The sequence below is a fragment of the Struthio camelus genome, chromosome 1 (genome assembly GCF_040807025.1).
Source record: "Struthio camelus isolate bStrCam1 chromosome 1, bStrCam1.hap1, whole genome shotgun sequence".
Taxonomy (NCBI): Eukaryota; Metazoa; Chordata; class Aves; order Struthioniformes; family Struthionidae; genus Struthio; species Struthio camelus.
The window spans coordinates 141,866,559-141,893,251 of NC_090942.1; the positions used below are offsets into that span (position 1 = coordinate 141,866,559).

Sequence of the window (26,693 nt, forward strand, 5' to 3'; positions counted from 1 at the left end):
GTGCTGGTGAACGTGTATAAGGCACCCTTTCATCTTTTCCTAGTTATTAGACTTTCTGAATTTCCTATTTAACTTTTCCACAGAGGTTTATCTTTGCAGGGGCTCTAAGAGAGCAAGAGAATCATCAAAACAGCTGCCAGTGTGGGAGGGAATTTGTCATCCCAGAGCTTTTGGGAAAAACAAAACAAAACAAAGAAAACCCTCGAAAACAACCCCGACAAACTGGAGTCGATGGCCAAAACATTGCGGCTGACTTAGGGATACAGAGTTCTCCCAGGATTCCTGACATCAGTGTGTAGGATAGGGTAGTGCTTGCATGTATGCACGGAGTGTGAGTGTGAGAGCGATAAAACCAAAATGAAAGGGTGGTGTGGTTACGCAGCACATGGAATAAAGACTCCTAATCCCTAAAAGCTATTTATTGACTTTCCACATGTCTGGAATGTGCCTGTCCCTACCTCCAAGAGGCGTGCGTACTCTGTGTCACTAAACAGCTGAAATATTGCTGGCTGACGAGACAAACTCATGACTCAAAGAAAATTTCCTTAAGTGTGGTTTTAAAAAAAAAAAAAAAAGCTTATGCAACACCTTTCTTTCAGCACAGGTTAAAAGTTGACATAACAGCTAGTTCTGGCACAAGAGCCTGAAGAGTAGAAGTGAAAGGTTCACTTGTACGTGGAGACAAAACTCCTTAAAATAATACCCTCCCAGTGAGAAACAGTTCAAAGTAAGTGGATGGCCTTATCCTGCACTAATGGAAGTGTCCAAGGTAGGTCTTGGAATGGCCACTCAGATAATGAGTTCTGAGAGTCAGTCTGGAGGGACCAGACAACCCATACCCAGATTACATACAGCAGTGAGAGTAAATGTTAGAGTAGTCAATAGCTTTCCAGTTAGGGCATTTGCCTGGGATGGGGTAAAGTCTGGTTCAAGCTCCTGCTTTAGACCAAATACCACAGACTTGTTCCCCCAAGTCTTCTGTGTTTTCTGTGCTAACTATCCAGGAGCTCCCCCTTCTTGCATTTCTTAATGAAGTATGAACGAATATTTTGCGATGTCTCGTTTTGTTCCAGTTCTGACTAAAAACAACTGGTCTCCTCCCCCCCCATAGAATATTGTTTTCCAATCAGACCTGATATATAGGAAATCAGAATGGCTATCTTTCATGTGTTAACAAATCTTTTTCCTTAGACCAAAAAACCCTTTCTTTAAGTGATGTCAGAGTTTATAGAAAACACTATCTCTGACCACTTGAAACAATACAAAGAGTGGTTGATATTGAATTAAAGGCTTTACTGTTGTTATTTAAATCCCAGTTCTTGGCGTCTTGAAATTAAATTATTTTATTTACTTCATAATGAAATTCTAGACATACATTAGAGTCAGATAATGGAATCTTAGTGCATCTTAAAGGCTCAACATCCAGAAGGTAAACTAAAATACTTAAATATATATATTTTTAATCTCATCATATATACTCAGGTATATATGATTTTTTGAATGCTTGGAAATGACAGCATGTGCTCTCTCATGCACTTTCTGTCTTTCAAGTAGGAGTAGATCACTCACTTCTCTGTATAATATTGGTATTTTTTATTTTATACTGAATATAGAGTCCACTCTTAAACCGTTTAAAGCATTTGCAGTCAAATTAATGCTTCTTTTTGGACGTAGAAACTGTTAACTTCTGTATTGAGCTAGGTGAGATCCCAGTAACGGCAGATCACTTTTCTTTCATCCATGTTTAAAACATGCCAGAAGTCAGAAGATGATTTCTGCCTTTTTGTTTCATGGAGGCATTGTGTTACCTACCTAGTCTACTGCATCTTCAGGACCAATAAAACTACAAATAGAACACTTGGTTGTATTTGTTTATTCCAAATTGTTAAAATTCATTGCCAGTGTAAGCTTTATATTTTCATATACTTAACATTAGTCTGAATAGCGTTAGGAGAAAGAACACTATTTCATATTAAAAATCTAATTTGAAATCTTTGTATTTAGTAAGAGCTTAACAGCTCAAATAGTGGCTTGAATGCAAGCCCTGCAGTGCGTGGATATCTTCAGCGTGTCCTCTAGCTTTGCAATTTGCAATATCAAACAAAGACGGTCCTCGAGACTGAGTCCACCTTTTAGTGATACGAGGAAGATGCAGACAAAACATACCATTATTTAGTGCATCGTAGGCAGCAGTTGAACTTCACAAGCAGCTCAACTTTGAGGGCTGGTAGGGGGCAGGAACACATTTGTGTAGGTAGTACAACCTCGAGCACTATCTATTTAAGGCAGATTTGCCTCTCATAATAATACTCATGGAGCTACTGTATTTGATTTTTGGGTCAGGTGCCACTAGCTTACAGGGTTCACAGGATTCATGCTCAAGAAGAAAACTGCTTTTACATTTGAGAAAAATGTAGCACCAACGTGTCAAAACACAATATGTGATAAAAGCAACAACTTCTTTTAAGTAACCCAGCTGATCCCAGATCTTTTGTGCTGAGATTGTTGAAAATGTTGGCTCTCATTGTACAGACCATACTCTGGTGGTATCATTACTGCAGTTCAGCTTGTTACTGCATGCCATCTTAGTTGTGACACCTGCGCACGTGCTCTCAACCCACAGACAAGTGCAGAATATTGCGATATGGCTTAGTCCTCCTTTACTGACAGAAGTACACAGAAATCTCTTCACGTTAAGACTGACAGAAGTTCAGCTGTAATTTTACAGTCGGGTCTAGTTTTTTAAGGCATTCTCTCTCATTTTTTGGCACCCTCAAAAGGTACTGAGCCCCTAGCATCACTAGTTGTGATGCTTCTGGATAAATTTGTCCAGAAGCATTGTTATCTGGTGAAGACATTTTAAAAAATTAGGTATTTTGATGCTTAATGGAGATTTCCAACTTTTTGAAGTTGGCTTCCTAGATGTATAAGAAGTCTAGCAGACACTGGACGTGCTAGGGATGAATACTTTGCTAGTGATGCAGCTAGTCAAGCAATGCTAAATTGCATAGGCAATATCTATTTCACATCATTCAGAATTATTAATATTAGAAAAATAATGGGGCTATCTTTCATTATCAGGGAAATTTTAAAGAAAACATTTTTAAATGTTATAAACCTGAAATAGTATCATGAGGCATTTGGAAAGCTTTAGGAGGTAGATCATAGAAGGACAGGAAATATTTTTGCCTTTAGTTTAGCAATTTTAATACTACTATGGAAGCATGCTCCTTCATCCGCTCCCTGTTTGTCCTTAGCCTAAAGTTAGCAGGGCATTTTTTGTACTGGTAAATGGAAATCACCTGCTGTAATATTCTGAAATGTAGTTCTTTACCTGGGCGCTGGTTCATGCTGTCTTGCCAGATGAGGTATTTCTGCTGTGGGTATGAATTCTGTCCCCCCCGCCCCCGTGGAGAAAAACAGCATTCATATCCCACGTGGGTTGTCTTGCAATGAAGAACTCAGCAATATGTATCCTGAGTTCACTGAATTCCAGCTGACAATCCATAGCCTCATGAACAAGACAGGATAACCCAAGAGCGAGGAAATGTGTGTCTTTAGCAGGGCTGTGTTAATTACCGTTTCAGTAGTTTTGATACCTAAAACACTCTTACGTACAGTGTGATCTTCTGCCAAAACTAATAGATTTCTCTGTACATATATTATTTAATACACGTAAGTACAATACAGCATGAGATAAGTCAACTTTAACACAAGATCCCAAACTGTAACACAAGATTATCTGGACTGTACTTATTCTTTTCCTAGTGGAGACATTATATTAACAATTTTGCCATTGATATAAAGGGGAACAGGATATCACCCTAGATAATGACATTAATTAAGCCAGGCTTTCTTAATGAAGGTTAATTGTTGGTGCCCTGTGCTTTGTGCATCTGTGTTCAGATGTCTCCCTCTGAATATGTCAATGTCATACAGTAAGTCTTGTGCTTCTTTGCATTTTGTTAGTAAGGTGCCATTTTGGTAATCAGAACGACTTTTCTCATTTTGTGGTGCTAATAGTCCCTTGGAAGTAGGTGCTCGGTTTGGAGATGCCTCAGTATTCGAGGTTGCATTAGTTGGCAACGTCAGCTGGAAGCCACGGAGCAGCCTGCCACTGCAGCTGCACTGTCTGTGGGAAAGCAGCTGGAAAGAGGGTGACAGAAAGAGTCAGACTCTACGACATTTATATCATCCGGTTGTTTCCCAAGTCGTGGTTAGCGTGCAGGTAATTATCTAGGATGGCATCAAATAAAGGACAAGAGATTTGGTCCTTAACCGCATTTAATGCGAAAATGGATGTCTAATGTCATTTATTTCCCCCCTCTCCATAATTCTCATCCTGTCTGGGAACAGTATTTTGTACATTGATTTCATATGAAAGGATACAGCTGTGCTGGAATGAATGGCTTTCATTTCAGAATTGTTTTGGGTTAATACGAGCAGCAACCATGGGAAGTGAGGAAGAGAGGGATTACATGTACAGACATGAAAATTGAGTTGGGGGGAATATAAACTGTCAAAATCCAAGCATTATGGCTCAGGAGTCTGGAAATGATTTTAGAGGGAGTTGAAATAAATTACTAAAGTTAAGTGAATTTAGTGTGAAGGCTTATAAAGTGGCAATTATATGCAGTCTCTTAAGCAAAGAGTTAAGACTTTATAGTGTTATATTTGCCATGTTATTCACAATGTACTCTCTTAATATGCAAAAATACTGATTTCTTTTACAGTAGAGGCACATGTAGCTGAAAACACAAAGAGCTAAGTGTTGCTAGGGTAGGAGAAAAACAAATAACCGTAACTGGTTTTGATCTGAGTGGTTTCAAATGGATTTGAGCAAAAGACTAATGAAAAGTAGACAGCTAATCTGATAATGACATTTACCTAAATGAGTACAGATGAAAGTCATCGTCAATAAGCGTAATATAGTAAGATAAAAATTGGTTTTTTTTCTATCTTACATTGAAATTTGTATTATTTTAAATCTCCATGTGTGGAGGGTGCATATCCCTCCATGCAGTGCATAGTCGGTGTTACTCACTACGACCTAAAACTCCATAGCAGCCAGCAGAGGTGGTCACCGGTAGATCTGTGTCTACATTCATGATTCCTTGCAGTGTTTACCAACCAGTTTCTGCATTGCATAAAGCATAAGGGAACAAGACTTTGCTAAAAGGCGAGTGAGAGACTGTGTGTGGGAGACTCGGGAGGAAGAGGTCAAACACACAAGAATAGCCTGCACGTGCTTAAGAGTAACTTAAGCACATAATGTTGCTTAAGTCAGTACATAGCATGTATGTTTATTTCAGAACCACTGGGCATCAAACCCATAAAAGACATTTGTTTGAAATATATTAGTAAAATTGCAGTCTGTATCTTGCTTATGACTGTGGACAAGATATGGGGAAAAGCGGACAGATTTTTCAAAGGCTCAGAATGCAGTTAATCGTTCATCTCCTTTGCTGAGTCATCTGCTCTGGTATTTTAGTTACTTACCCAATAAGTGAACTGCTTGGTTGCACGTAGGAAAAATGTTAGATGTTAGTGGGAGAGTCAGAGAGAAAAAGCAACTGAAGCTGGAGACTTCTGAGGGGAATGGAAATGACTGATTGGTGGGAGAAATTGGAGAAGGGCTTTTAGCAGATGTTATGAAAGTCAATTATAAAAGCACCTTTACAATGAGCAGGTTGTATCCTATCAGACTAATCATTTTATCTCCGGGCTATATTTCTGTTTACAGTCTTCTCTATTTTTTTTTTCCTTCTTGGTGATGAAGTAACCATTTGCAGATCGTGCGCTGACCAGTCCTACAATCTAAATAATAGAGAAAAAGCTGCCTATGTATGCCTGAACAGATATGCAGGGCATGGACTTTAAAAAAGAAGTCACCCTGACTTAAAAATCCTCTGTAGGAATCTTCTCTTAGGCTTCTCCAAGGAGCTACGTCAGACCATTGGTTGAAGTAGACTCTGACACAGTGTGCCTCCTTGTATGAATAGAAACAAGCAGAAGATATTCTGCTTGTCTGGCCTGCCCTTTCCCTCCTTTGGCTGCCCCAAACAATGCTGAATAGCTGTAGGCGTATGTGAGTGATGTAATTGCGCTAGTACCTGTTCTCAGAGAGAGCTTGACTCTTCTGGACCTGTCTCAAAGCTGGTTGATTTTTACAGGCTATACATAAAATTCTCCAGTGCAGTGGAAGGAAGATAAGGCCTTTAATTTAGCTCGCATCACAAAAACAGAGCATAGGAGTCTATGAATAGGTTAAAGTATGAAATATTGTGTTTTGGCTCATAGAAGACACTATGATATTTATTTGCCAAATAAAACAGATATTTTCAAGGGAAATTTTCTTGAGCCTCTCACTTCTTTAGCAGATTAAGAGATTCCATTGGCCCTAACGCACGATCTTCCAAAAATATTTAAGTTAATTAGTCATATGTTCCATTAGCATAGTAAAAACCTATGTTAATGTGACCTAGTCGAGATTTTATCAAACACATCAAGTGTAAAAGAGGAATGTTTTCTTTAATGCACAGAAACTGGACAGAATGATTCCAAGTTCTTTATCTTGGCTTAACAATCTGTTGTACCTTTTGAAGATATATAGCTTGCATTGTACCATTTTATTTGCCAAAGAGGGCCAACACAGTGAGTGCCATGGACATTTTGGAAGCTTGCAGGCTGTCAAAATAAAAATCCTCATGTTGAAAGGAACAGGCTTCATGATCATGCTGGGGGCTTTTTTCTTTCACTTGGTTTTAAACCCTTGACCTCATGTTAAAAAAAAAAAAAAAAAAAAAAAGAGGTGGGATGCTCCCTTATTAAGGTAAAATTAGCTGGGGTAGGATTCCTGAGCCAGTGCCAAGTTGGCTGATTCGCTCATGTTAAAGCAGCTCAGCTCTGTGCAGTGAGGCTTGCTTGGGTCCCAAAAGCAGAATAGTCATGTTAATACAGTGCTGCACCACGGCTAGCAAGCACCATCTCTTAGAGTTAAACCCTTCTGACTGGGCCCAGCAGTTCAGCTGCGGTATTGCAGTGATACAGCTTACTATTGCACTTGGAAAGCTAACTCAGGGACACAGGAGTGGATGCTAAACTACCTACAGAGGTAGACCATATTTATAATATTTAATATATATAATTTGTGTATATAATAGTTGTAATATTTATCCCCAAAAGAGCAATAATTCATGTGTCCATGCAAAATTCCAGGTAAGGAATATTTATTTAACTTGTGGTAATTCCTGAAAGCCCTATGTGTCCCTTTGATTTTTTGCTCGACAGGAAACAGAATGTGTCCTAAAAAGCCTACAGTTTTAAGTACCTCTGCTACCTCAGCATTTTTTAATGGATAGCCTTTATGCTTCCAATTCCTGTGTTCCTGTTCCAAAATTAAATATCCTGGTTAACAGTGTGTGGGTTTTATTTATGAAAATATTCTTCTCAGAGAAACAGTTAAAACTACTCCCAAATTCTACAATAAAAACCTATATTTCTATCTCTCTCCCTGCCAATTTGGCTATAGAACATTAGGTACATGAAATGTCCATGAGGATTGAATTGCATACCTCTATTCTTGTAAAGTTTTTCTTTTTGCACCATCAGAGTTGGAAAGATACTAGTTTCTTGGTATTCACTGTGTGATAGTAGATTCTGTTCTTGATCAGTTTTAACTGTAAATGACAGCAGCTTTTAAAAAAAATGCAAATAGTTCCTTGCAGTTTGCAAATGAGCGTTATGTGACTATTGCTACTTTGATTTTGCTTGAGTTAAGCTAGTCGTCTTGGTTTCGTGTGGCTTTGCAAACTTTTAGTTTGAGATTGCTAAATCTAGCTAATTAGCAATGAGGCAGTAAAAGAGCAAGGAGAGAGGAACAGTCAAAAAAAGAAAGGGACAAGTTCCAGTAGTCAAAAACTGGGCTAGCCTGCAAGTTTGCATATGTGATCCACGTATATACATATCATAAAGATACTGAACTTAATATTGTTATTGTTATTGCTATTATTATTCATCAAATGTTGAAGTTTAAGCTAAAAATAGGCACAGTTACAATGAAAATGAAGTCTGTTAATTGTAGCTGTCCCGTATTGTGATGAAGGGCAGGTTACTGGATTTATTTTTACACCTCGGTTGATGTGAATCAGTGTTCTCGCGTTACCTTTATTACACCTATACCAAATTGGCTTACAAGTTTGATGTTTTTTAAAAAAATGGTTAGAATGAGGGAAAAAAAATTCTTTCTCTGTAACGCTAAAATGTGCTATTCCTGAATACTGAAACTCTTACTTGAAGTTAATTGTCAATCTTTAAGCTTGTCTATGTGCTCCCACTTCTGTTTAACTGATGATTACTTTTCTCACCTGCATTAAATGCTAGCTAAGATAGTAGCATTTTGTGTATGTTATCACAAGTGGGAGACAGACATCTACAGCTTTTGATTTGATTTCCAAACATAATTTGGTACCTTACAGAGATGCAGCATATTGCACGTTGTTTTGCTGTATAAATTTTAACACATACTTGATTATGGCTTTTCAAAAATGTGAAACAGCTTGTCCTTTAGTCAATCCTGGTCTGAGCGCGATAACAGGGGATGTGTGAGGAAGGAGGAGGGGATGTGTGAGGAAGGAGGAGGGGCTGTGCCTGTGTGCTCTCGGGACAGCCCTGTGCAGTGGGACCAGCCTATGGTGGGAGATAAGCTGCATGCCATCAAAGGGTCCGTGAAGTTCTTGGAGTTAAACTGATTATGCAGGGAAAGGAGTGAAATGACGATAAAGCACTGTGCAAAGAAACCAAGCTGGGGAAAAAAAACAGAAGAGTGGGTTTTTTTTTTTTTTTCCTTGCTTTGTGCTTTTGGTTACTGGAATCCTAATGTTTTTGCAACAATGCTTGGTTGAATGTTTTCAGGCAGAATTGACTTTTTGTTTTGTATTTCTGCGCTCCTTTTAAGGAATGTTGGTCTTAGGAAAACAAAAAAATTTAGAAGGTTAGAGATGTCCAAGAAAATGGCCTTTTAGAAAAAAGTGTTGTTTTTCCTAGCAGTAAAAGAGATGGATATATTTATTAAGCTGTGCATACCATATGATGCTTCATATTTTTTCCATTTGATTTCCTGTAGGGTGATTTCACTTGGAACAGCATGTCAGGGCGCAGCGTTCGGCTGAAGTCAGTTCCCGTTCAAAGCCTCTCTGAGCTGGAGCGAGCTCGACTACAGGAAGTGGCTTTTTATCAGTTACAGCAGGACTGTGACCTGGGCTGTCAGATTACTATCCCCAAAGGTAAGGGCTTAATGAACTGTTTCTGTTTAGTTTGCTAAGCGTCCTCTTGGTAAACCACTGCCTTCATATCACAGTAATAAAGGGGAGAAAATCGAGATTGGTTATTCCGTGGCTGTTGTCATATCATTAATCTTTATTTAAACTTCGTAACTGTAGCAACGACTAGTAATTTTGTTGGTCTTTCTCTGTCATGTCCATGTCAAGCCACTTGGTGTGGGATCATTTGCTCAAGGACAGATGTCTACTGTATAGATAATAGACATCTGATCTATTCATCCTAGGATCCCTTCATACTCAGTTGAGAGAAAAAGGCTTTTCTTACATTTCCTGTCATCCAAAAGGGTACATTTAAGTAGGTCAGATAGAGCACGCCCTAGAAGTGGCGTTTAGCTCTGTTGACTCTAAAGCCAAGGAAGCCAAGCATCTAAAGCTAAGGAAGCCAAGCTCAGACAGTGAAGACATCTCTATCAAGTAAGATCAATTCTATCCAAATTTTCCTGAAGACAGTCGTGATTATTTCCTAGAATACAAGTTAATTTTAGCATGTGACACTGAACACCTGAAGACCAAGAGATTCACTGAAAAGGAAAAGCTTAGCTGTCGGAGTCCTGATGCAGGACAACTGCACATAGACTTGTACTTAGGTTACTGTGCAAGATGTCCAGACCTTACTGAAACTAATGGGAAAGTTTCCATTGCTTTGTGTGGACCGTAGATCAGGCCTAGCAAAGGTGGCTGTTTTGCTATGATACGATCACCTGCAAATCTGTTTTTCCTGCATGTTTTTCCAGTTGCTGTATACTTTATTTAAGGAATAAGAGGAGGCCACTCAATTCTCACCTTTGGCTGTGACCAAAGGTATTGTGTGGCAGCACATGCACAGCAGTGCCACAGGCACAGTTTTTGAATGAATCAAAGTTAAGCAGAACAAAGGTTTCCGCTGTATAAAAACAATGAAGTGGAAAAGAACAAATGTGAGCAACATCAGCCTGGGTATTCTTAAACTTCTTAAATCTGCAGAAAACTCTGGCCAAAAATAACACAGTCCAACTTTCCAATTACAGTAGGGCAAACTCTGTATCAGTTTGGAGTGAGATGGATAGTCAGCTTCTCCAAGCCCCACCACAACTCCCTAGTCCCTCAAAAAATACTCCATCAATATGACAACAATTTTACAGAGCATTCAGATGAGAAATTAGATCGCTAAGGGCACTGCAATATTTTTTGGCAACCTGAAGTTCCAGTGGGTGATGGATATATATAAAGAGAGGAAACACATCCGAGACAAGGGTGTATACATATTAATATTCAGAAACTTTTGAGCATTGGAGAGTGAGCATTTGTGTATTATTTTTATGCACTCCTCACTGTTTCCTGCTAGAAATGGCACGAAAGACCACAAGTCTAGGAAAACCTGGGTCTCTGCCCAGTCAGCCTGCTCTTCCTCTTTAAGGTCCTTTGGTAAAAAGTAGTCATAGGCCATTTGGCACAATGCCAGGGCCTCAGAGAATGGGAACTGTTGCATCTTTTGGGTTCAGATCACACCCAGGAACAGCTTTTATAATGACAACACATACATACATGGGTGGTGATATAACATGTAATTATATAGAGAGAGAGTCTGCAAGTAGTATTTCAAACATAAAAACTAAATAAGAATACTGTAAACTCTGGAAAAGAATCTCAAAATGAAAGGTACTTTCCTGAGCTGCTGTTTCATCTCCAGTCCTACTGCTGACCCCATCATTTCATGTACCTTTCGCTTCAGTTTAGACAAGAAATAAATTACTCTATTCAGTTCTGTCAGATTAGATTTATAAGTAAGATTATTGATAAGAGGCAAATTATCTCATATCTGCATACTTAGTCTGAACAACTAGATCATGAGTTGTTCTGTGTTTTAAAGTATGCAGGGTGTATGAATAGCAGCTGAAATCCAGTTTTAAGATGTTGTGGTACCAGCTGTTGAAGCAAATGAAGGTAGCAGCCAGCATTAGGAATCATGTAATGTTTAACAGTCCATCCTGTTTCTTAATTTGGCACCAAAGACATTGCAATATATATAAATAATCGTCTGTCACTCCATCATCCCACATCTGTGCCTGTGCTTCAACAGGAACATAAGAATCTAGTACATTCCTAAATTGCTAGAGGTTAGTTTAGGCTCTTTGTAGAGACACTTCTGAAGTCTAGCTCATGTTCCTATTTCTCTTCAGTAGCAGGGTATGCAAATGTATGATAAGAGAGTACAGGTAGCCATCCCAGTTAGTTTCCTAACATCACTGGACTGCATAAAGGAAGAATACAAGTTTTAGCAGTGTGAAGCTGGCTCAGGCACTCTGGGCATGCAGAAATATAAATAGCATAAAACTAAATCACAGCCATTTTTTCCTCAAGTTAAAAACAGATTGAGAGTTGTTAAATACTCTCAATAAAAAAGATGAATTGTGTTGGGCCAAATTTCAAGAGAGCTAGCAGTGTATAATTTGACAGAGCTGGAGAAGTTCTCTAGGTACACAGAAAATATACTGTACAGCTCTTTTCTGCTTCAGAGACTGTGGCATAAGGTTATTCAGGAGCAGAATTTAGGGGGACAATCTATGCCTCAGAAAATACAGAATGCTGTTTTAAAAGTTTATGTTCTCCATGATTCCTTGACTCTTCTTCCAGACTTGCATCCAAGCCTACTGGTGCCTGCTGGACATTTGCTTCCTGCAGGCATTTGAGTAATTACGTTTTACCAGCACAAACGCTTTGGGAAGTGAAGGCCCTTTGTTCTTGGGTAACCAGTGTTTGCGCCAAACCCGCTTGCCTGGGAGCTGGGGCAGAGTACCAGAAGCATCTGTCACATATCTACAGTCACCGTTGTGTCCCAGTTCGGGGCCTTCTTGGTAAAGTTGCAGTTCTCCCGTGTTCACAAGCCCCCTTCGCTGCAGCTGGTGCAGTTAGCACTTGCTGGGCACAGCCAGTCGCTCTGGGAGGCATGTGCAGATTGTCATGCCTTGGATGTAATCCCTCTCTGCTGCTCATGCTGCAGCCAGGAGCCCTTAATGACATGCATCGCCACCATCTATTCATTAAATATCCTGTGGTCAGAGGCAGAGGACCCCCTCCCCCCCCACAGGAATTTGTCAGCATGTCATTTTAAATATGCTAAGATTGCACTTCAGTAAGTGATTAAAATGAATTGAAAATAGTCAAGAATCGTTATCCTCATGTAAACACATATATAGAACTCCAGCAGAGACGCTTTGAATTTGTTTCTTTGTCTTCCTTTTTTTTCTATCAGTGCCATATCTTTCTCTTGTAATCAACATCTGTCTCAGCTCCCATGTCACTCCCCCATCTCCCACCAATAACTGTATCTAGTATTGTTTATATTCTCTCTTGGGTAATTTATTTAGTTGCAAGAGGCTATCATTTCGAAGCAAAGTGTTACACAGTTTCTCTATCAATGCAGTTATTCTGTGGCAGATTTTTAGTTCGTCATCTGATGTTCTGAATGGCACAAGAGTACAATTTGAGTGCAGCTTCTTCACAGTTCCTGTTTAGAACATACTATATTTTTCTCATTTCAAGAAAGTCCAATCTTCTCTTTGTAACAGGAAAAACAAAGTGGTGATGAAATTCACTTTAAATTTGCTTACATCTTTGTAACTTTCAAATTGTGCACATCCTTTTAGGTAAATATTGAGGAAAAATTAGCCTTTTAGGCCACGTGTTCACAAAAAGCTTCGTAACTCAAGTCAGGTAGCTCTCTCAAAGCTGATATCAAAGGAGGAGAGGAACTCTTCCTATCCCTCTGCTCGTAGTTTCCAGATATGTCTTGAGCAGAGGAGGTATTGGAGGAGGTTTGTCTGGAGCAGTTTCCTCGATACCTTGCAGTTTTAACTCTCACTCATAGCAAAATATTCTTACTACTGTTGCACTTCCCTAAACCCTAAGAGCCTGAAAGCCGGAGTTGGGGAGCTCTGGTAGGCACCGCTAGGGCTTTAACAATCAGAAAAACCAAGGAGTTAGGGATCAAGCCCTAACTCAAGTCCTCAACTGTCTGTCTTGGTTTTCATGTACACAGTGAACTCAACTGTAGGGACTCAAACAGGATCTGGGAGTCGGGTTGCTGCTGCAGTTTTCACCTCTCCCTAGTGAGGAAGAGACTGCGGCTGCTTATGTTCTCGACTCCGGGCTTCCCAGCTCCACAACAGTGTGTGAGGACTTGTGGAAAGAAAGAATAAACGAGTTAAAAAGACACACTCACTACTAATTCTGAGTATTACATTGATAGGTGTGCACCAGTGTAATATGTAAACGTAAATCGCTGAGCTACTTTTTATAGTCGCTCCTTAAGAAGATAAACAAGGGGGAGATACATGGATAATTAGGAAGTAATGAAGCTTGTATATATAGAGCTGCAGAAAAAAAGCTGAGGGGATCACAGGAAACAAAATACTATCTGCAAACTGTTGAATCTGCATGGCCCGTATTTGAGGCATCTAAAGCCCTGATTTTTGTGGGTGGGTGTGTGAGAGAGAATTTTTTGTGAAAAGTGGGGAAATGTCTGTCAGAGAAGTGGAAAAAAATATGTAGCTAGTACCAGTGCTCAGAGATGTGGATGTGCTATAGCTGAATTTCTTTAGAAAGCTTGGCCATCCCATGAAAGTCCCCAGAAAAGTATTTTAAATTGGTTTGGAAGTGATTGAGAATGTTAGCTCGTAAGACTGAAAGCTGGCCGAAGGTCTATAAACAATGTCTCATGTTAAAAGGTAGTGCATCTGGATGAAAATAAGGGTCAGACTGGATATTCAGTTAATATTTGGAAGTTTTTTATTTTATCTCTTTTTCCACCTTTGACCTAGCAAACTGTAAAGATAGAATGATGTTGCCTGTATTTCTCATTTTCTAATTTACCATTTCATTGAGAGCTTATGTTTTGGAAGAGAAGAACAATGCCGGGACTTGAATAGAGTAGGATGTGTGCGCCGTTAGGGCCCAGTTCTGCAAAGCACTATGTCCCCCGGGGTACCAACCCAACCCCTCCTGACTTCTGTGGAAGAGAAGTTGCTCTGTTGGCATTAAAATGATGCAATAACCGTTGTCTGCTGAGTCCAGCCAACTCAGTTACTACTTACTATCTGTTGGGTAAAGTCCTAGCTCTTCATCTGTGTTTGGTTCTTTCCTGATGGTGGTGCACATGCTAGCTACCTCACTGCTGAGGAACTTCTCTTGAGCTCAGTAGAGCAGAAGTATAAGAACAATATATGTTTCCTCATGCACTTTTTTACCTCTACCAAGACAGGCACAAATTTAGCTAGTATCTCCAGTGACTTATATAGAAACGGCATCTTTGTTTCTGATCTGTTGCTGGTTTGACAGCAAGTTTTTGACTTCTGAGACAGTTGATTAACTCTTTATGAAGAAATGACCACGTTCAAATCACCATATATCAATAACAGTTTGTGCTTTATTTGTCTTCACATAGTTTTTCTGCATAGTGCCAACAAAGACTATTTTGATAAGTAGTTGATGTTTTTGCAAGAATAAATCTCTTGTAGTTCCCAAAACTGTTAAATTATATTTCTCACTGGTAATACTCTCATATGCTCTAGCCACACTGGCAACATTACAGCACAGTAAACATCTCCATGTAATTAGACAAATTCTTCTTATTATATATATTATTACCATGATAACAATCCAGCTGACCGCATTGTCCTGGGATGCGAAGAAGCATGTGGTGTGTCCGCAGCAAAATAGAAAACTCATGTGCTCTTATCACGCCAAGTGCTCTCTGCAGTGCCCTGGGGAAGGTCTGCGGCTGACTGAGGACTGAAACTGTTATGAGCACATAGAAGTCTTGTGTACTAGGAACTTACCCCAGGGAATTTCCTTCCTCTTTCCTCTTCCCTCTACCGTAGGCCAAATACAGAGTTTCTTAATGAAGAAGAACTAGTGCCTGGAATTAGGGCTGGTGAAACAATTTAGTGGGGACCATTGTCTGCTTAAGACTCTGCATGTGATATTCTTCCACTGCATGTCTTTGAAGAGATATAGAAGAATGTGAGGGGGATTTCTGGACAACAGCCTTCTCTCTACTGATACTCATGTCTGTTTAGTACCACTATAGCTTTTGTAAAGCAGAGGTGTCAGCAATAATGCTCACTATCAAAGCACTGTGCAAGATCACTTGTAGAAATCGTTCCACTTATTACTGTCCAGCCTTGGCTGCAAAGCTGGGGTTAGGACAGAGCGTCGGTAGGAACCCCTTGGGAATAGGAGGAAAATACACGTGTCCATTCAGGAACAAGAGTAGAAAATAAATGTTTCTTCTTTTACAGGATATATTGTTATAACCTATTAAGAGGTTTTACATTTGCATTATAAAAGCGTGTTATAGGTTACCACTTGTGATTACTGTTTATTTTGCTCTTTGAAGATAGATGATCATTTGTTACTGGTTTATACACTGCCTCCCACTTTAGGAAGACAGACTGCCTGCCTCATGGTCTCAATTACTCTAATAAGAAAAAAAATAGTCGACAGGTATTAATGTTGGTAGGTAGCAGTTCTTCTTCCACACTGTGCAATGGTTCAAGCATTGTAACCAGGAGCACACGGAACAAACCGCTCCCTTTCTCCTGCAGCCCCTGCTTTTTTTGTTCTGTTTTCTCAGGCTAAAAGGGTGCTTCTGAGAGTTAACAGGCCAGAGTAGCAATGCGCCGTAAGGGCATATGCATTGCCGGTCCCATAATGTACAACTCAGTCTGCAGTATTTCACAGACTCAGAACTAACTGTAGGCAGCAAAAGGAGAGCACAAGCAGACAGAAGCTCATGTCTGCTTCTATGTTAGCTTTGTTTATGATTTGTTTTGACAGGCTGGGTGCAACCTATGCTTGTTCATTAAGACATCAAACAAACACTAAGAACCATTTTCTTTTGTATCAGCCTAGAGATTATTGTTTTAAAGCTTCAGCGGACATTGTAGCTGCATGTCTGAAATTACCTGGAGAAAAGAAATGCCCTTTATGGATTGATAATAACACATAAGAAAATAGGCATATTAATTTTTCTTTTGCTTAATGGTCGTTGATGGTCATTGCAGCAGTTAAATTGCATAGCTACTTGTGTTTTTATTGCACTTGTACTTTTGAGATTCAGCTATGGATCAGGACTCTGTTTCAATGCAGACCACTGTAGGGTGGATTTGACCACCAGAACTTACATTCTCAGCATAAGACAAGAGACCATAAGTGGGTACGGTTGGGTAAGCCCAAAGGCGCAACGGCTATACCTGAGGCTATGATTTCAGTATGTGGTTTGATTTAACCATTGAGAAGTTTTGTAATACAAGAGAAACAGTGATCAACAGGATGATCAAGCACTCACATCTGTGCTAGTGGTGGTCTAGTTGATAATGATCATTGTCTCTCGATTCCAGAAAGGTTCAGCAAACAAAATAAAAAAAAAAATCAACAACAACAGAAAAAGCGAACTCCTGCTCTTAGAAGATCCCTGTTCCTGCCCCACTGATTTATGAGTTGAAATGTCCCCTAAATCCCATATGTGCTGAATGAGTGGCTCATTTTATAGCTATGTTTAATCTTAGTTTTGCAGCAGTTTAACAGGGACTTGTGGATCAATCCGCTTAAGGTAGCATCAGCTTGCAGAGTTGATGAGGCCTCCTGATATTCTAAATCCGTCCTTAAGTGGATGACACCTTTCAGGTGACTCTCAAAGATGGGAAAGGAGGAGATCCTGAAAGGACTTGAAAGAACTAGGACTCAGAAAAGGTTCTTGTGATAGAGAAGGTTGTGGGACTAGTCAATTTTGAGACCTTGAGGTAGAGGAAAGCTCCTACTTAGAAAGGGATGCTCTCTTTTATTCTACAAAAAGGGCAAAGAAGCTGAGGTGAATTCTTTTAATTAAATCTAGGAAATGTTAATTTAACCTGAATGAGGTAGAATTTGAGTCAGCAAAGGGACTATATTATTTAGGTTTTGCACAGGCCTTCACAGAATCTCACTATTGTTCTTATTGGACATTTTTGCTTCTAAGCTTGTAATTTACTTCATCCAAACTTTCGGGTGTGAGAATGTTGACCTGGGAGCTTTTCTTTGCTTGTGTGCTATGTCAGATTTCAAAGGCTTAGGTTCAGCCAGTTTAGAGTTGTAAAAATAGGCAAGAGCCTCAGGAGTATGTTTTTATCTTTCATACGTCATTCTTTTCTTATAACCAATAATGATTAATCTCTGTATCAACCCATGTTTCAGTAGAGTACTACAGGATGCTATCAAATTCCATTTTTTGTAGGGAAAGTATTAAGACACAAGACTTCAGGCCCATATCTTCAGACTGACTTGCTGAAATATCTAAGTTCCACTCTCACCTCCCAAATATGAGATTGATATAAGCAAGTTTGAGGTTATATGTTGGTGCGGGATTGTTAACAGATCGGATGCCACAGGTTGCAACAGATGCAATAGGTTGGGCTAAGGCCAGAACTTCCATCTCTGTGATGAATTATCTTGCTTTTGTTGGCTTAGGTCACAGCCTTAGCGTTACGTTGATGTAGTATTTTGTTTTAACGCGCACCACGTTCCAGAGTGTATTTACCCTGCAGTACTAGTACTACGTACACTGACTCTGTACTTTGGGGTTTATTTGAACGTTCCTCAAATGTTCTGGAGCAAAGATACAAGAGTGAGCTGCAGGATTGTCTTCACTTTCCAGAACTGATGATAAACATGTTACCCAGCTATTTTAGCAAGTGTACCAGATGTAATAAAAGAGATGAATTGCCTTTACTAAGAAGCTTGTTTACTGTATTGGTGCCACCTATGACAAGAATGTATATCCACACAATTAGTTATTGTTAGCAGCAACTAGGTCATACACAGTTGTTTCAGTAATTACAGCAAGTATTTGACTTTCTGCCGGAGTTTTTTTTCTGAACTGTATTAGGACATCTGAGGAGAGAGAAAGTAATTTTTAGTGTTTAGCTAGTATTTACCAAATCTAGTTCTTAGTTTTCTTGGTTATTTAAAAATTATAGTGAATATCATCTCGTGTTGGGCTTGGAGACCTAAATACAATCCTAATCGTTACTGGAAAAATTATAGCTTATTCTGCTTTTGTGTGTGCTGTTGCACATTTTGTATGCAAGTTTTATAGCTAATTTCATCAGGCATGTGATGCTGCACATCTGTTTATATGAAGTAATTATTACAGTCTGCTGTAAGACTTCCTTAAGTAAGGAAAATTTGAAGGAGCAACGTTTTATGAATGTATCATTTAAGAAATTTTTGAAATTGAAACAAAACACATATGATTGGGTTTTCTGACTTTTTATTGTTCGTTGGTGCACTTTGCCCCTAGTACGTTCTTGTTAAGCTCTGAATAAAAATGGGAATTCAGAATTGTGTGTTCTCTACTTCTTGTTTATTTTGGCAGGGAGTGGATTTTTGGATCTGTTTTTTGCTTACATTACGCGTCATTACCCATTTTCCTTAACACTGAGAGTGAATATGATTTTTATCTGGACTTGCATTTTTGTAAAGGCTCCAAGCTGGTCATTGTGTTTAATCACTGACCATGTTATATACTTTGTAGACTTTTATAACAGTGGAAACCATCTAAGTAAACTGTATCCTATACTTTGTGGAGCTATGAGATTAGATTGGATGCTTTTGTATTGGCGTATACTATATCTTTTAAGTAGAGAGGTATATTACCACTCCTCTTAATGCCAGCCTCTAACAATTCTTCTCATCTAGAAGAGTATCCAACATGATCCTGAGAGTCCCTGGGTCATTTGTAAGATTGTCTTTTAACATAGCAGTATTCATGAAGATTACGTTAGAGACAAGCAGGGCCGTGAGCTAAATTTTGCTCCTTTATATTATATTAATAACTCTTGGATCTCTTAAGCTGATGTCAGACTCGCTAGGAGAGCTAAGTGAAAACTGTGTATCTTGCTGAATTGTAGATGGAGGGTATTTTTTTCAAAATCCAAATTTTCCATTTTCCCTCTAGGAAAATAAAAACAATATCTCCCCGTCTGAAAAGAGAAAACAAAATCAATTTAAGGTGTTAAGCTGGGAGAAGCCCCAGCTGCAGGGTAGAGGTGGTTAGAGCACTCAGACTTAGAGGCTGCTGCACATGAGTTTGACAAAGTGTCAGTAGCAGGAGCTCTTCCAGGCGGGAGAATAAGCAAGCCAACAATTTCAGGGTTTTTTTTTCCTCCTCAGCTAGAAATTTTGAGAAATTTCTTGTTACGAATTTTTTTTTCAAATTTGACTTTTTGCTGTAATTGACACAAGGGAAAAAAAGAAGTAACAGTAGAGCAGGGGAAGTAATAAATTATCTTCACTGGGTTAAGAAGGTTTTTAGAGATCTGTTCCGTTCTTAACTTTGCTGTTAGACAGCTGTTATTAAAGATGCGACATAATGCACATCAGATTGATTTCCAAGATTTTGTGGTATCACATAGTGGGTTTTACATGTCTGTTTCCACTGGGAATACTTTATTCAGCATATTTATTCCATCGGTTAGAGACAGGCTAATGGTTTTAAAAGCAAATGTTTCTTTACTCAGTACCAAGAAAAAAATTTGCCTTTTCCATTTTTAATATATATTTTGGTAAGTACCTAAGAGCCTTGATCGAGGAGCAGCATACGTTTTGTTCAGTGCTATAAAAATACTTGAAAGGAAATTACAAAACGCTAGGCTTTTTGGTGAAATCCATGGCACTATTAATGTGAACATGGGGCAATTAGCCTATATTGCAACAGAGTGTTAGCATCTTTAAAAGAAATATTTGTCTAAGTTCCAAGAATCCACCCGTTGTGTGGGTATGTTCCTGTGAAGATGGAGAAAGAGGATGGAAATCAAAGGAACATTTTGCCTTGCTGAGCTCAGTGGGCAGAAGTATCCCTGTCTTTCAGTGGGTATTGCAATGAAGGAAGAAGATGTTGCTGAAGCTCCAGAAATAGATAAGGAAGTATTATGATCCACATTTCCATATACAAATGTCATGAAACATAATTATCTTGGACTGAATCATGACCAGAGATCTTCATTATTAGGACACAGTAATTCTAGGGGATTATGATGCTCATTTAGATTTTGACTTTTGTGGAGTTAGGGTTATGTTACACAAATCCAGATCTTGTCAAGAGACTGCTGTGTGTGCTCATGTGAAGTGAAGTCCCATTGAGTTTAGAAATTAGTTGTGAGACATGGGAAAGTCCTTTCCAATATAATTTCCTTGATAGTACACTTGAAGTAACTATTACCTTTAAATTCATATAAATACATTCAATGTTATATCTGTATTATGATGTCACATGAAAATCTCAGCTTCCATTTTAAAATGTTACTCATGGATACATAGAAAAGCTCAAACACGCAGACTGAGTGAACCAGTTTCAGGAACAAAAAAGTATATAAAACAGACTCTAAACGCAGTGTTTTGCGAAATCAGGTGGATTTGAGTCTTTGTTTTTGTTTTTTTAAGCCTCTACTATAACAGAGGTATTCTTCATTGCTTTCTACCAATGTTTCTACTAATGTAGTCCTGGCCTTGAAAATAATTATGTTTTATTGTGTTTTTGAGTACTTGATTAGGCTGTCCTAAATCTTACAAATAATCCACATATGTGTATGTTGATTCTATAGTGACTTAAGATTTTATTCTTTATTACAGTTTATTTTTATTTATTACAATTCATCTTGAAAGCCAAAAAATAAAATACAAAAGAATATACTACATTTGAGAAACTTTGAAGCTTTATTAAGCATACTGGCATTGCAGCCTACTAATTTTCATGTTCTACTTGACTTTGGCTGAAGTCTGCTTTAATGTGTATTTTCTGCTGGTATAAATCTTTTTAAAATTTCCATTGAAAATCAGATTTATTTTTCTTACCTTTTGCAGATTGCTTCTTTCAAAAGTGTGTATTCCTGATGAAGATTTCTTCTTGCCTTAGGCAGAAGAGTTAGTTTCTAAATTTTCAACTGTATGGTTTCAGTGGTGTTGTTTTAGTTGCTGCCAGAGGTCTAAATTCAGTCACTGAATACTGATTAGGAAAGATAAGATGACTGCAGGTAGATTTATTTAATCAGAGGTGCTGTAAAAGGTGTACCATATTTTTTCCTTTCGTTTGTCAGCCTTTACATCGTAATAACGCTTTCAGCATCATCAGAGTAGTAAGAAACGAGTGCTGACTGCATTGTTGTAGATTTCAAATAGCATCCTTTTTTTTTTTTTTAAGGCTTTTACGCTGAAAAGGCTGTGTAGAGATTTATTGGAGAACTAACTTCCTGTACCAAAAGATTCAGAGAATAAATTAGACAAATGTCTTTTTTTGGTAGTCAAAGTATATTTGACTCTCTGTGCAGGAAGTTGGCCTAAGTCATCTCTGCAGTCATCCTCATGCCTTTTATATGTGTGGTTTATCATTTTTTCAACCTCTATTTCTATTTATTAATAAAAAGTATGTAAGCATGGTAACGGACGCTACAGATACAGAAGACAATTAATGATTAAAATGAGACATTGTTAGAAAGATCTACTACCATTTTATCGAAGGGATTGCATCTAAATTATTGGATCCACAGACCTATCCACTGAGAGACGTTCCGCACCTCGATTCCATTTCCTTGCACTAAAGGCTACTCTTTCGTTTCACTTATTCATCAAGGCTCTGAGCATTGTGTAGGCATATTGGCCCTTGGGTTTATTAGCCCCGGAGGGAGCAGACCGAGTTATGAAGGCTGGCTTGTTTTCTTGCACAGCTCCCTCTGTAAGGTGAAATTTCAGGAAAGGGAATGTAAGAAGGGTTCACAACAACAAAATGTTGGTCAGGTGATAGTTAGGGGATGCCTGAAACCCTCTCTGAGTAGTTGACCATGATCACTGACAGGTCATCTGACTTAAAGGGCGTTTGGAGAATTCCCAGTTCATTTGAAGAGTTCAAGCCGTGCTCCTGCGGAGCCATCTGGGGAAAATGCTTCAGGCGAGACATAAAGCAACCTGGTTGCTGCTTCACCCACCATTATGTGTTTGCAAGCTGGCTTACCAATACATACAAAATGTAATGCCAACTCTATCCTGGTCTGCTTCTAGCCTGCCCCGTCCTCTGGGGGGCAAGTTAATTGTCTCCTTCCGATCAAATCGATAGTCACCTTGACGAGGAGTGCCATGAAATAGCTTTTTATTTAGCCAGGGGGCAGTCAATTCCTGCTTTCTCCCCCCCCCCCCCCAGTGGGCTTAAGTCAGTTGTAGAGTTGTGATTTATATTTTTATTACCTCAACTACAGTATCGAGGCTCCTGGTTTATTTTCTGTGCAGCTAAGATATCTTCTTTTACTACACTTTATTTTGATGTAGTACTGCAGATCATTTCCGACCTATTTTACCAACAGTTACAAAAGCACTCCAAGCAGGGGATCTTGTTCTCTTTCTCAAAGCTTTTAAAATTCTGCCCACCATCATGGTTTCTGGTGGCTTCCATGTAAAATCAATGGCAGCAGCAAAGTCTGCAGTGTGTCATTCTATTCAAGTTAGGAGCTCTGCTAACTTATGAATTTAATGAAGATCCTACTACAGTACAGGCACTGCTGCAGCCTGAAAAAACACTGTGACTATGTTTTAGTTGTCTTTCATCTGCTACTTTACGTTGCTGCTTCATAAATCACATCGGGGTCTCACTGCACTCAGTATTGCCCTGAGCTATGAAAAGAGTTTTTCCCTTTTACTTCAATATGTCTAGAGATTTTTTTTTTACTGCCAATACTGATGCAAGGCCGTACGCTCCATGAAAAACTCTTCCTGGAAAAAAATGCATTGCAAATTACGCTTTGGCCACTCTCTCATTTTTTTGAATAGCAATAGGATATGGGACTTAAGTATGACACAGTTAATCCTCAGCTAACGTAGGCCACTGAAGCAAGCAGAGTGACTCTCTGTCCTGTACGCAGGGAATTCAGACCTGGTTTCCTGCTTCTTTAGCTTTTCTCCCTTTCCCTGGATCCACCTGCTTTTTGTTAGTCCCTGCTGACAGCCATAGAAGGGCATAGAGGGGCATTTGGCCCTTCCTTTGTAATCCTCTAAAGGCTGCCAGGTAGCTTTGCATGCTTGTTTGAGCAAGTTATTTCCCTTGTCCCTTCTATATATGGCAGTAGCAGTTTCCCTCACGCTAGCATAGAAAAAGGTCTAAGCAGCTGTTTATTGTGATGTCAAAGTGAACTTCTTTCATTAGGGCCAGCTAAAAATATGGCAAATACCAGTAAGCTCCAAAAGTTTATTACTTTTATAACTTGAACTATCTTTAAATAGTTTAATGCTTTGCTTTTTGATTTCCTCTGTCAAACCTAACGAATATCATATTCCTCAGAGTTCATGTAATATGCACAGCCATTTTTAATTTATTGGTAAGTAAGAAGGTTTTTGAATGATGTAAAACTCTATATTTTTTCACATCAGTAATGCAGAAACAGCTGAAAACATTTTCTTTAAACTTTCTAAACAAAATAATCTCTGATCAGAGACCAAGTACAAAAAGGTCAAGGAATACATGAAAAATAAGAAAATAAAAACAGAAGATAAGGGAATGAAAGTTGAGCCTTAATCTTGATTTTGGTGTACTCATTTGAAATTCTGAGATAATTGAATATTCAGACTCTGTTTCGGGGGTACTGATAATGCAGCATGAACAAATTGAAAGCAGGCATGTGTTTTGTGTTCTCTTCAGGGTTGCTTTTGGTGTAGCTCTGCTCGTGCTCGTCTGTTAAGCCTGCAGCTTTCTGGACCATGGAAGTACAGTAGCTTGGGGTAGCACTGGGAAGGGGTCTCCTTAGCCCCTCTCTTTTTGCACAGGTGAGCTGTGCAGAAAGGTGGCAGGGCCTTAAGGGCTGTGAATTCTGCAGTCGTGGCCCGGGTCCAGTTCCTGAATTCCTTATCCCTTATGTACTAGTGTTTGACTGTCACAGTTAGAGTACACTGCATATGTATTTACCCACCAGTTAACAAAGTCCCTCGTGACTGATGAATGCAGGTGAACAGATTTCGAAATAACAAAGGGTTGTTTTTTTTTTTTTGTAACATGTATACTTGGAGATTATTTAAAACTTTACGTACATACACATGGGAAGGTGTAGACAAATAGAGCTGAAATGCCATATTTTGTTGCAATTCCTCTGTCCTCAGAAATTAAGTAGTATTTGCTATCGGAGTTACAGCACTGCCCAAAGTCAGCTTTCTGTAGGAGGAAGGAATTCATGCCTACCTCATTTCAGTTACAGGCTGTATATGTATCCCTTGCACGTAATTTTTTTGGTCCAGCAAGTTGGAACATGACTCATCCTGATAGAAATAGACCTTGAGAATAGAGTTCAAGGGAAATGGTGCGTTTTTCATTCTAGATTTGATTCTAGTTTAGATACACATTTTAGATGTGTTTTCCCAAAAGACAGGACAGGGAGTCAGTTGGGGTAAAGCAGTACATCACCTTTGCCTTTAGAGCAGCTGTCCATTTTATTAGTGCCTGACAACCAAGCTATGGAGTGATTTTTTTTTTTTTTTCATTTACATCAGAGTCACATAGGGTTATTTGTAAATTGTCTTTTGTTTGGTGAAACTCCGGTTCCTGTAGGGAGGCAGCTTTCTTTGCAAGTAGGTCAGGATTCCAGCAGTTTTGCGTTCTAGGCTGGTTCCAAGGCCACTTATGAATACTTTCTAAATAAATAATATTTCATTTATATACCATTGTGGCGGAATCCTTAACATTACCCAATGAACAAATAAGCTGTCTATAATGCAGAGTTTAAACTTGCAACAGCAGTGTCACCTGTAACCTGTGTGTTTGCACTTTGGAATTCCTCTATGTTTTATTTTACCAGTCAGTAATGCAATGAACAACCCAAAGGTATTGAAACCTGCATCCCAAGAAGATAGACTAGCCACAGGTTGCAAAATGGTCTTCTGGGATGAGGAGGAAGAAAAGAAGAATGCACTTTTGTCCCTCTGATGCTTTGAAGTTGACATTTTTCTCTGCCCTCCTCAGTCTTGCTTGGTTTCTTAAGCTGTAGTAATTGCACATTGTAGCAGTGCTCAGAACATCACTTCCATGCACCGGCCCCTGCAGAAACTGCCTACGGTTTCTCATTATGACCCTGAGAAGCATTGCAGTCGGCTAGCGCTTCTGCAGCCATGCAAGCCTATGGCACGCTGCACCTGGTCCCACTTGCTCTCTTCGTTACCCTTGTGTCACGCTCGTGTGCGCAGCCCTAGGGAGCTGCAGCCCTCCCATGGAGAAGGGCGTTTGGCTTCAGGCCTGCGCTTTTCACTCTGTTTCTTCTGCCTTCACACATCCATCAGGAACTTGCTGGTGCTGGAAAGGCTGAAGCTTGTTTGCTGTAGTCTGAGGGCAGACCAAGGTACTAGGGGAGCCAACTTGGGCTGTGTGCGGAGGCAAGCAGATGCGAGCCCACTGCCGCCTCGCAGGGGATGGCTGCCCCTGGGTGGTGTGCTTGAACCAATATGGCCTGTCTTCTTTTAGCTGCAGGTTGACAAGTGCAAAGGAGTGCTAATCTATAACAAATGTGTAGATGCAGCATGAGAACTGCAGTAAGGAGACAGCCCCGGAGTGGCGCAGCTCTATAACAGTCTGCATTGGTAGGGAGTGTGCGTGTGTATTGTTAAAGGGAGAAAGAAAAGGATGGGAAATACCTGTGAGCTCAGCTCTTGCATTTTCATATTGCCTTACGTGCCGAAAACTTCGGCTCCTGGTTCTCTAATTGAAAATGTTTATCTTCCCTCTGTGCTGCAGCTGGCTGTGCTTGAAAGTTACTGCATGGGAACAGTGCATTTCAACACCAAATTAATCTAAATGAATGTTTCAAGACAGACCTTTATAGTCACAAAAATGATGAAGTGAAACCAGCATCCTCTTATTCAAAAGATCAGCTCCACGTGCGCATTCAGAAGCACGTTTGCTTTGTATGGTGACCAGAAGTGTCTGCAAGCACACAGTACATCTGTGAAAGAATAAAGCACAATCTGTTCGTTATTGTGCTCTGTCAACAGAGCTCAGCAGTATTTTCTGATTGCAGAGTCCTTATTACTTGCACTGCTGTACAGGCAAGAGAGAATGGAGCTGGACTTGGGGCTCCCAGGCTGAATCCCTGAGGCTGGCACTTGGGAAGTGAATCATTTTTAATGAGTGAAGTGAACAGAGAAGTCCTCAAGGCAGATCAAACTTTGTGCATTGTGATGCCATTGGTAGTAATTTTCACGATAAAATTGACTACACTTTTAGAAAATATATCTTTTTTTTTTCCTTTACAGGTAATTGTATCCAGTTATTGATTCCCATCCAACAAAAATGGTTGTGAATACAGCTAATAAGAA

General features: G+C 39.4%; 1 protein-coding gene across 11 annotated transcripts in view; it reads left to right on the plus strand.

Annotated features, from left to right (window-relative positions):
* The window catches only part of ARHGAP6 (Rho GTPase activating protein 6), a 348,894-nt gene that overhangs the window by 272,352 nt on the left and 49,849 nt on the right, over positions 1-26,693 (plus strand). For 9 of the 11 annotated variants that reach the window (XM_068920657.1, XM_068920694.1, XM_068920678.1 and 6 more), the window contains one exon: positions 9,125-9,284. In XM_068920657.1, the coding sequence (XP_068776758.1) occupies positions 9,125-9,284 (160 nt within the window). Of the gene's footprint in view, positions 1-8,661; positions 8,825-9,124; positions 9,285-26,693 lie in introns of those variants that run through there. The other 2 variants (XM_068920707.1, XM_068920716.1) reach the window with 2 other exon arrangements.